This window comes from Neoarius graeffei, chromosome 7 (assembly GCF_027579695.1).
Source record: "Neoarius graeffei isolate fNeoGra1 chromosome 7, fNeoGra1.pri, whole genome shotgun sequence".
Taxonomy (NCBI): Eukaryota; Metazoa; Chordata; class Actinopteri; order Siluriformes; family Ariidae; genus Neoarius; species Neoarius graeffei.
The window spans coordinates 59,987,197-59,997,926 of NC_083575.1; the positions used below are offsets into that span (position 1 = coordinate 59,987,197).

At 41.6% G+C, this 10,730-nt stretch overlaps 1 protein-coding gene across 5 annotated transcripts in view; it reads left to right on the forward strand.

Annotated features, from left to right (window-relative positions):
• erlin1 (ER lipid raft associated 1) overlaps positions 1 to 10,430 on the forward strand; it is a 28,214-nt gene extending 17,784 nt beyond the window's left edge. For all 5 annotated transcript variants that reach the window (XM_060926129.1, XM_060926130.1, XM_060926131.1 and 2 more), the window contains exons 8-12: positions 3,856 to 3,914; positions 6,193 to 6,284; positions 6,371 to 6,460; positions 6,556 to 6,635; positions 8,331 to 10,430. In XM_060926129.1, the coding sequence (XP_060782112.1) occupies positions 3,856 to 3,914; positions 6,193 to 6,284; positions 6,371 to 6,460; positions 6,556 to 6,635; positions 8,331 to 8,549 (540 nt within the window). In that variant the 3' untranslated portion in view covers positions 8,550 to 10,430. The remainder of the gene's footprint in view (positions 1 to 3,855; positions 3,915 to 6,192; positions 6,285 to 6,370; positions 6,461 to 6,555; positions 6,636 to 8,330) is intronic.
• The last annotated feature ends 300 nt before the right edge of the window (positions 10,431 to 10,730 follow it).

A 10,730-nucleotide genomic window follows, 5' to 3' on the forward strand; every position in this document is an offset into this window, starting at 1 on the left:
CATCACGCGCGGCACGGATAGTGGTCCGGGGGGGGGGGTTGTCGGGCCGTAACGCGTCACACGTTGCACAGATAGTCCGGGGGGAGGGGGGGGTAGTAGTACTACAATAATAACAAAGCTGTGTAGAACTGTAAAATAGGTATTTATTGAAATTAAATGTCACAACTACTTACAAAAACTGAGGTAAAATGGTTTCCTGGCCAATAAAAGTGCTCTCAGTACAGCAGCCCACTCTGGGTTCCACCCACTACCCCGGTGCTTTGATGCTTGGGGCTGGGACTCCAGTGGTGACTGAGCACAGTCCGATTGAGTGGGTGAAGTCGAGCGACTCCTCGGCTGAAAGAAGCCCGATATTTTTTGTTGTTTCCCTGCCATTTACTGCACGCAAGAAAGGAAGCAACAAGTCAGCGTCAATCATGCAATCATTGGGACAGATCGTTTTTTTTTTTTTTTTAACTATTATTTATTTACGGCCCATCAGAGGAATGTTGGTGTGCAACGGCGAAAAATGTATGGCTTTGCCATCTAGCCTATGATTACCCTCCCCTTTTGTTGAGGAGGAAAATGCATGACCCTCTCTCATAACATCCAGACTAAATAGCTGCCCCTTCCTTCCACAAAAAAAGTTGCGTGACCATTCCCTGTTTTCCTCCGGTGGACCCAACGAGAGTAATCTCGCTGGGTGGACCAACAAAAATAACGGAAGGCTCCCACGAATGTAGCCTACAGCCATAATTTGTATTGCCTACCTTAATACATTTATATTAGGCCTACTTATATTAGCACATGAACATTATATAGCATTAGGCTATATAATTATATTATATTATCTTACTTATATTAGTACATGAAAATTAAATTTCACTGTAACAGTGCAAATGCACCGTTTAGATGAGCAGTTACAAATACAACTTACCTTCCTATTCCACCGACGATAATGGCAACGTCTCGACTTTCCCGCTGAACCGTTGAATTTAAAATTAAAATGTTTGTAAATATGGCCTCGAGGACATATGGCGTAGTAATATATCCAACCACTAGGTGCCGCAGTTTAGTCTAGCTGTCAGTCCCTGCGCTGAAATGCATTACCACTTCGGTTTTTTTTTTTTTTTTTTTTGGACGCATTTTTTTTTTTTCTTGGAACCTTGCTAGGGCGGGCGGTCGAGTTACCCAGGGCGGCCGCCTTGCCTGGAAAGTGCTGGGGGAAACACTGAGATGGAGTGATGAATAGAAATTAGTTTTGATATTTACAAAGTGCAACATGAGGAAAGTGTACAGTCGAGAGCCTGTGCAGAACTGTCCTCTATTAAAATGGACAAAAATGCATCACACAGCTGTCTAAAGTAGCAGCCATTTTTAAAGGAGATACTCAGAACCTTTTTATTTTTAAATAAATTTCTGAGTGGATAGTATCTCCATCCTTGACTCTTGTATGCTGCATAAATGGGAATTTAAAAAAATATATATTTCTGAGTTAAAATCGACCACAAAGTTGGCATTTGAGCTGAGCCAGCCAGCCCGGAGTGCGTGACGTCACAGCAGGAACTGGTTTTAAGGCCAAGGCCTTTTACAGCTATAGACTGAAGTCTCTCACACACTTATGGTGAAAGTAAAAAATCCCGTTACCGACTTGCTCAACTAAGACTGATTTGACTTCATTGATTGTGGGTTGACTCTCCTTAAAACAGGATAGGTGTTATAACTTATGCAACATGCATGCATTTTCACTGATAAAATGTAAAAGGCTAATTTAAATAATCAGATGAACTGAGACAATCACATTCTGAAGCAAATTAAATAATCTTATACCGGTAACTTAAAGGAATATTCCGGAGTGAAATGCTTTCTAGGTCTATTTTTGCATTATTGGGAGTGCATATGTTGAGTTGCTACCACAATCGCGTCAATCAGATGTGTTTTGAGAACTAGTTTTTTGCGACTTCAACCGGAAAGCGCCAACACAGCAGTGTGCGGGGCATGTCTTTTTGCCGATACAAAACACTAGTTTTAAAACCATTGCAAAGCTCAAAACATGACAGTTCTGTGGAAGTGAGTAGAGGGTTCCTACAAACAAAACGAAGTGTCCCTGGCTCTGCAAGTGCATGGATAATGTGTAGAAGAGTAAATACAAAGGCCAGTCACCTTACCTGAATTTGTTGTTCTCCAGATGCCATCTTCATGGGACAGTCCGTAAAAGTCGAGTGCAGAGCCCATCCCGCTGGAAATGCACAATTGTATGTTGTGCATTTCCAGCAGGGTGGGCTCTGCACTCTATACCACTGGAAATGCACCGCGCAGCCCTAGTTCTCTGTTCATTCGCTTCTTCCATGTAAAGGCAAGATGGCAGCCATACCCAGTTTAGAAATAAGACGGCTGCTCCACTCATTCTCCATTTTCTCCATACTGAGTACTTCGCCATTACTGCTCGGCTCAGGCAATTACTAAAACCCGGGACGGGATGGAACATCACTGGTTTTAGCGACAACCACGGGGAGGTCACTGCCTGAGCAATTATGTCCCTTCTCGTCCCAGGTTTTACCAACAACCCTTGGCTCACGCTCCAGGAGAACTGGTGCAACTGAACTTGCTTTCCTTTTAAAAAATAAATAAAATAAATGCTTTCCTTTTCTTGTTTTATTTAATTGTTGGTACTGCACCCTCCTTTCAATATCGGCTTATAGCCAGTGCTCCTCAACAGATCAGAGGTCTTGTACGAGTCTTCAGTAAAATGTGCAGAGCAGAAGAGAGACCGCTTTGTAGGCGCCCAACGTGCCCGTGAACTTCTCGCAAAACGTGTCCAAATCTTTTGTAGTTGAACATTCTTGGGCTTTGCTCAAAATGGAGGATCAGAGTTGCAGTCAGCTGTGTTTTTAGTATAGCGGAAATGGCGATGAGACCAATAGCCTTCCTGCTGTGACGTCACGGACATTGTCATCCACTCAGACAGCTACCTATATGAATTCCTTTTAATTGTAAAAATTACTAATATTGACGCTTAACTATTCCTGTCTATTCCTGTCTCAAGGCATTTATAAACGAAAGTGAGGCCATGGCTCTGCATATATGCTTTAAGCTTGTTTCTCAGCAAGCATCATATGTAAAGGGTGTGACTGAGATTTCTTGCACTTGTATTGTAGATTAAAAGTTAATCAGATATTATTCTGGTTTTTGAGCCATTTTGCTATTTACTGAACTGTTTGGCCTGTGCAAGCGGAGCCTCGTAGGCATAGAATGGATACATGAAGAAACCCATCAAGTTGTTTTCTGATGGTTTCGGTCCTGTGCGTGCGAGTCCTGACTCTACTCATCAGGCCAGAGCTATTCTCTTTCTGTGTATGTTTTGTATAACATAAGGAAACTATAACGGTATAGTAACTATAACGGTAAAGAAATAAAACAAAAGAGGCTGGCTATGATATAAGAGAACTCTACAACCCAGAAACAGATGGGAGCTCTGCTTTTAGGCAGTGCCTAAATCTATATATTATACAAGTATTACTAAACCAGACAACTTTCTTTTTAAAGTTAGTATATGATAATTGAGACTTGCAGTGTATCAAATGCTGAACTGGCTTTAATTAGGTGCTTCTGCTTTGTTAGTTACATTAGCCTCAGAACTCTGAAGCAAACTTTTGACACCAGGCATGTATTGCCGATGGTCTGCTTTAGGGCTGCAGGAGAAATTCCGTTACATTTTTACTTTTATTTCACACAAGCCATGAAATGGTTAGTTGATTTTGGTTAACTTGTTGAAAGTGAAAACTGCAGTACGCGACTAAGGAGGACGGCTGTGCATAATGTTGCTGGGGTGCCCTGGTTTTGGAGCTCATTGTATGTGGCGTTTGCTATTTGCAGGCAGTTCGTGTCACCAAGCCTAAAATCCCTGAGGCAATCCGGAGAAACTTTGAACTGATGTGAGTACATTTTCTCAAAGCTACAGTAAAATATGATAAGCAAGTTCTAAATGCCGTTTTGAATTCAGTTCACGATACTGTCTTTACGATATCGATTCTCAGTATTTTGAACAAAATATGAATGAAGGGGAATTGACTGACTGTGAAAGGAAGTTTGCATCATTCAATGAAGAATTTAAGTGTGACCCTCCTTTCAGTGTCTTGATTAGGGATTCATTTAATGCACCCAAGGGGAAGCTCTGTAGGAAGTTGGGTGAGGTGCTGTCTGATGTGGTTGGGTTTTTATTTTTTAATAAAGTGATTTGATAAGTTTTACTTTATTTCTGAATCAACAGTACAAAATGGTGTCTCTTTGCCTGCGTAAAACTAAATCAAATTGCTACAAATGGAGATTGTATGTTGTAAATAAAACCTACTACAGGTTAATCTTGGTCACTTCGCCTTCAGAGAATAACTTATCGGTGAATAATAACCGAGATGAAGTTGGTTATTACTCACTGATATTCACTGAGCCTGAGGCAGATAATGGTTTTAGTATAAATACACAGGTGATTTTATTATAATATTTTTTTATTTTATTTTTTTTTTTTTAGTAAAAAAAAACATTTATTTCAGACGTCAACGGCAGCATACAAATGTAATAATGGCGTGGTTCAGACTCGTCACTTATTTTTGCAACTCTGCATAGATGAATCACAATTCCACTTTACGAAGTTTGAGACCAGACTTCATAGCATCTTTAGTGCTTTTAGGAACAGCATTTTCTTTCGTAATTTGTAATTTATTCCTCACTTTTGGTGACTAAAAATTTGGCCACCATTTTACCAAGTCGCTCAAGGTGATTTATCGTGAAATAGTCTGAGTTTCTCAACCAATCAGTGTGCGTGATTTTACTATAATCACCTCCGTATTTATACTAAAAGTAAATGTATAAATTCTCCTCAAAATTTAACTGAATAAACAAAGCCTCTGACCCAGACAAAACGGTGGATTGAAGCATAATGAGCTCCAAAGCTGGATAAAATGCCGGAGTTCTGTGAACTTTTTCTTCGGCACTGTAGATGACAGCAGTTCTGGTGTCATTTCAAAGCTTCTGAAGCACTCCTTTTACCTGTTATAACTTGGTCATGTAACCATATAAGCTATAATGCATTAGATGCATAATTGAGTCCAATGATGTGTAGTCACAAATTCCCACAGTGTCCGGTCAAGTTTTTTTGCATTGCGAGTTATTGTCATAATGCAGTGTCGCACCCCTAATGCCTAGGTCAAACGGTAGGCTGTAACTAGTTTTCAACTACTTGTCTACCTGCGATGATAAAATCGTAAGACTGGTCTTGCGCTGACTCCCAATGACGCAGGTAATGGCAGTGTGTTGCAGAGGGTCTTTAGTAGAGGCAGCTTGATGCAAGTGGATCACGATCTGTTCACATTTCAGCTGCAATTTGCTTCCAGCCAGTACAAATAGCAGGTTGACGCATGTAGAAGGCAGGTCTGAATCCGAATGGTGGAGGGGAGGAACCGACGGGAGAAATACAGGAACAGGTAATGTGGGGGGGGGGAGAGCATGATTGAGTCCAGAAACACAGCCCCACAAGGGGAAAGAGCTCTCGGTTCAAAGAACACAGTTCAGAAGTTCAAAGCACTTCTGTGTTGGGAAACCGACGCGCTCCGTCCCAGTAAAAGGGATCCACAGAAGGGCGAAATACTCCACAGCATGCAGCAAAGTAACAAAATAATAGAATACAAAAAGAAGGGAGAGGGAGAAAAACCATATTGTGAGGCGAAGACAATCCTGCACTGAATGAATATCCGAGTGGTATAATATAGTTGTGGATGAGCTGAGGAGAGACTGGTGTGCTGACCGCAGTACGGGGAAAACTAGGGAAAGGGGTGAAAGATCTGATCAGGACCTAGATGTTCCCAGCTGGCTCGTGACTAGATTCAGCTTAAAAACTCTGCGTCTTGCAATACATCTGACCACAGCGAAGGGTTTGACGCAAAACGCCTGCGTCCACTTGCGGTCGGTCACCAACCGACTGATCGCAGGTCGCAGCATGTGTCTTTCTGCTGTTTGACCTGGGCAAAATTTTAATTATTTTGTCTGGTTATGTTTAAATACTACTTTGTCAAAACACTACACAGATTGCCATGTTGTAAAATTATTTACAAGTGGAATCATATTAATTCCACAAGTAACACCACAGCTTCAGGTACATCTGTTTTGTTTGAGATTTATGAACATTTTGCCTTGTATGAAATTCACCCCCCATTACAGGGAAGCTGAAAAGACCAGATTACTGATCACAGCTCAGACCCAGAGAGTTGTGGAGAAGGAAGCAGAGACTGAGCGGAAGAAGGCCATCATTGGTGGGCAAAACACAAGCATCATCTGCTTTATTGATTTCAGTGACGCCTTCCCCCCCCCCCTCATTCCTTTTCATTTTTCATTTCAGAGGCTCAAAAAGTGGCTCAAGTGGCTGAGATCCAGTACAAACAGAAAGTCATGGAAAAGGAGACTGAGAAGAAGATATCTGAAATAGAAGGTGGGAATAACATGGCTCTGTATTTACTTTAATTTTATTGCTTTTTGATCCAATATTTTAATCTTGACCTACCTAATCAATATTGTTGCTATCAGATGCTGCTTTTGTGGCCAGAGAGAAAGCTAAAGCAGATGCTGAGTACTACACAGCAGCAAAGTTTGCTGAAGCCAACAGGGTAAAAAAATATATATATTTTTTTCTCTTCCTCCCCACTCCTCCATATAACAATCCACCCATTATCTATACCGCTTATCCATCAGGTTCACAGGGGACACGGGCGCCGAGCCCAGCTGACTTCGGGTGAGGGCGGGTAAATCCTGGATAAGTTGCTGATTTATTACAGGACGAACACAGTGAGGAATAACCATTCATACCTAATGGGTGGTTTAGAGTAGCTAATTGAACTAATCTGCATGTCTTGGGACTGGGAGGAAACCTGCACAGGGAGAACATGTAGATTCCGCACAGAAAGGGCTCTAGTCGGATACTAGGTTTGAACACAATTTTCTTGCTGTGAGGTGACACCAGTGTTGTAGTCGAGTCACTAAACCTCTAGTCCGAGTCCAGTCTTGAGTCACCAGTGGTCAAGTCCAAGTCATTAAAAGAAAATTGAGTCAAGGTTGAGTCCGAGAACAAGACTCCAACCGCAACATTTCACGGTGGCTGTTGCTGCCTTTATATGAAACCATCTCTGCTACCATGCTGGACTAATGTTACTGCTTGGCTGCCCTGTTTTAGTTAAAAGGCTACAGGTAAAAAGCTTGTTCATCGCTCAGCAAGCCCCGCTATCGACAAGGCAAATAACATGAGCGAGGGTTAACACTCGCTAGTTCATCGGTCAGCAAGCCCTGCTATCAACAGAGCAATGAACATAGCGTATCACTTACTTCTCTGGGTGGAGTCTTGCCAAATGACAGTTGAAAGTTCGAGGTTGTCTCTGTCGCCTCCTCGATTAGTTCTTCTACATATGGAACACCATAGCAGTGCGCGCACCCCCCCAGCATGAGAAGTCTGTATAAGCAAAGCCGACAATCCTAGGGGCTTTCTCTCCAGGCATTTCCGCGCCATTAACGTTAGTTTGTTCCTGAACCTGATGTATGAACAGGTGAATGTGCGTTCTCTGTCAGGGAGTGTGAAGTATTCTGTTGGAGACGGTTGGGAGACTGATGTAAGTGCAGAGGCTGTGTTTATTAATACAAGTGAAGACAGGTAAACCATGCAGAACAGCAGGCAACATCATAAAACAGTGAAACAAGTAATAGGTCAAGCGAGGCACAAACAGGCTATCAAAGACGAGGAAGGAAGGAAATGAGGCTCGGTAATGTTAACGCAACTCAATACTTTGCAAAGTAAGTGTGTTTAGTCTTTATATAGGTGTGCTGATTGCACCTTAATCCTGTACAGGTGCGAGTTGTTTATGACGCATGCGCGAGAGTCTGCTTGGTGCGCACACTGTCCGGAGTGCGCCCAAGAGTCTATCTGATGCACGTGCCAAGGCATGCAGGTGTGACAATATTGTAGATATAAATATCTTATGGCAAATTATTATGGCATGTTACAAAAAAAATCTGAGTCCTCGTCTCCAATTTACAAGTCCGAATGCAGTTAATGCGCAAGTCCAAGTGAAGTTACGAGTCAAACTCGAGTACTACAAGCCTGGGTGACAGTTATCTACTGCAGCACATGCACCAAATGCCCTTTCTAATACATGTATGTAAAAGAATTTGGTGCACGTTTGCCTGTGATTTGTTTGGAACATGTTTGCTATGAGCAGGTACCTGAACATGTTAATCAACAGGTATGCTAGGCATGCTATGAAGGAGGCTTTTGTTGAAGTCTTTAAGCAGTTTTCTGTGTTTTTGTCTTGCAGTTGAAGCTGACACCAGAGTATCTGGAGCTCATGAAATATCAGGCCATCGCTGCCAACAGCAAGATCTACTTTGGTCAGGACATTCCCAACATGTTTGTCGACAACAGTGCCTCTCCCTCAACCAAAGGGGCTGACTCATCAGAGCAGCTGGAGTCTTTAACCCAGCCTGAGAAATCCAGGAAAGTAACTGGGTTAAAAGCAAACGCAGAGCGCCACTGAGAGGCCCACGGCTTCTCCTTTGTCGCTGTCTGAGGCTGGGAGTGCTTGCGTGGCGTGATGGCCTAGATAGGTTTCTGCTGAGGGCTCTAAACTAACTACAGTTGGTCATCTGTCTTGAGGGCACTGATCAACAAAGAGGCTGTGTTTTACTATCACAGGCCTGTGGCAGGGCTCAAATGGTTTAACAAAAGACTGAGCTCTAGAAAGTGTGCTAATGAATCAGTGATGCTGCTGTGATCACATGGCATGTGTCCCACCTTTACTTCCTTTTTGCCCTTTGTGTGTTGTGGATTGATGTGTGGAAAAATTTGCATTTTGTCTGAATAACTGGAATTATAAGGCTTCATGCTAATTGAGACGGGGAAAATGGACTATGCAGCTACAAGAGGTTTTTTTTTTTTTTTTTGGCCGCCAAAAGTTAGCTTGTCTTTCATAACACTGAAGTCTTAAGTCCCACCTCGTCTACAAAAGCAGTCTTGGAACACCTTCAGTGTGACTGTAGGCCCATATTAAACACATGGTGTTAATCAGTGAATTGATATTGCGTTGAACTGATGTGTACAGTTTTTACATTTGGTTTAGTTGGTTCTGTGTATGAAAGTTTTTGCATTGTTTTCACCTGTACTCTTTTGGGAATTTACAGGTTGGCGTAAACATTGTCTGTAGCAGTGGTTGGCTTTGTTCCTATGATTGTTGAATTGCGTGAAACGTTAGAAGCTTGCATTCAGTTCATTTTCACAGCATGGGCTCAGGAACCCAACATGTCAATTGAACATGATTTCATTTAGTCTTTCTTTGCTTTCACAACATGACCCCCAGTAGGAAACTACAAAGGGAATTTAAATAAGGGCTTTTTGCATCTGGAAAAAAAACTAAGGAAACTAATGAAGGGCTATGAAATAAATCTTTCAGTAAAATTTGTTTGTACCAGTCAGTAGACTTATTAGAGCTGTTAATGAGGTAAAGAACACCTTCAATTCACATTTGCTATTACGTTCTTCACCACTAGGGGGAGCGTGGGTTCATTTAGTATAGACTGGAGGGGAAATTGCAGGAGTCTGAAGTACAAAACTTTCAGCTTTTAGATTTAGATTCTGTCTGTCTTGGCTTCCCGTGTGAGTAAATCGTATGCATTTTTAATGAAACGTAAGCACTTGGTGGCTACAGCTATATATAGGTGCTAATTCTCAGGAAAGAGATGCATGATGAGTTTACCAAAAGTATCTTCAAGTCTTTTACATTTGAGGGTTTCGGGACTTTCTGTCTGAATTAGTCTAACTTGGCTCTGCTTTTAGGACCTTTCTCCCTCTCTTCATTTGAAAGGAGCCTTTCTTAAATGATTCATCAGGCCTGTAATGGCCTTCAGATGTGTAATGCCCTTTTTGTTCATTTCTTCTGCATTCAGCCTGTTTTTTTTTCCTCTGTTGGTGTGGGTTGGATCAAAGAGCTGAGGATTCGTCCAGTCTCTGTCATTAAATCCACCATAAGTGTTTGCCGTTCATGTGGGCTTCCTTCTCTGCTGTATCTAACCCCCCCCCCCCCCCCCCCCCCCCCCCCCGTGATTTTAAAGTACATGTACCTAAAGGTTGGGGTAGGGTTCATGAAATGTGTAACTAACAATTTTAAGGGAAAAATGCATTAATTGATGTAATTAAATGTGTAATGAACATGAAATCAGTATGCTTTGGAATCTAATTGCTAGTGGTGGAACTGATTCCCTGTACTGGTTCTTTAGAATGGATGAAATGAAACTAGTCTGTGAATGTGACTTTTTATACGTATGCATAAGTTGAATTCTTGATTTCCCAACATTTATATGCAAAATTTGTAACATTTTGACAGCTCAATTCTCTAAAATAAAACTTATTTTGATACCACCAATGTGTTTTAGGGAATCATTTGCTTTATTTTTTGTATTTAAGCAGCTGAAATGTAACTTTTGTTCCCAAATTGAGTTTGATCTCCCAGGCCAGTTTTCACTCTGATAAAGGGCTGTGATACCGGTTGGGTTTTATAACGCTGGAGAATATCGTCGTACAACAGAGCTTTAGAAATAATGCATTCTCTCTTTATGCCACTGCACTGTTGAATTATTTTATTTTTTTTATAAACCTGATTTGATGAGACTGTGTTGACTTTCAAATTTCTATACCAGCAGAACTGCTGCAAGTTCTGGCTGCA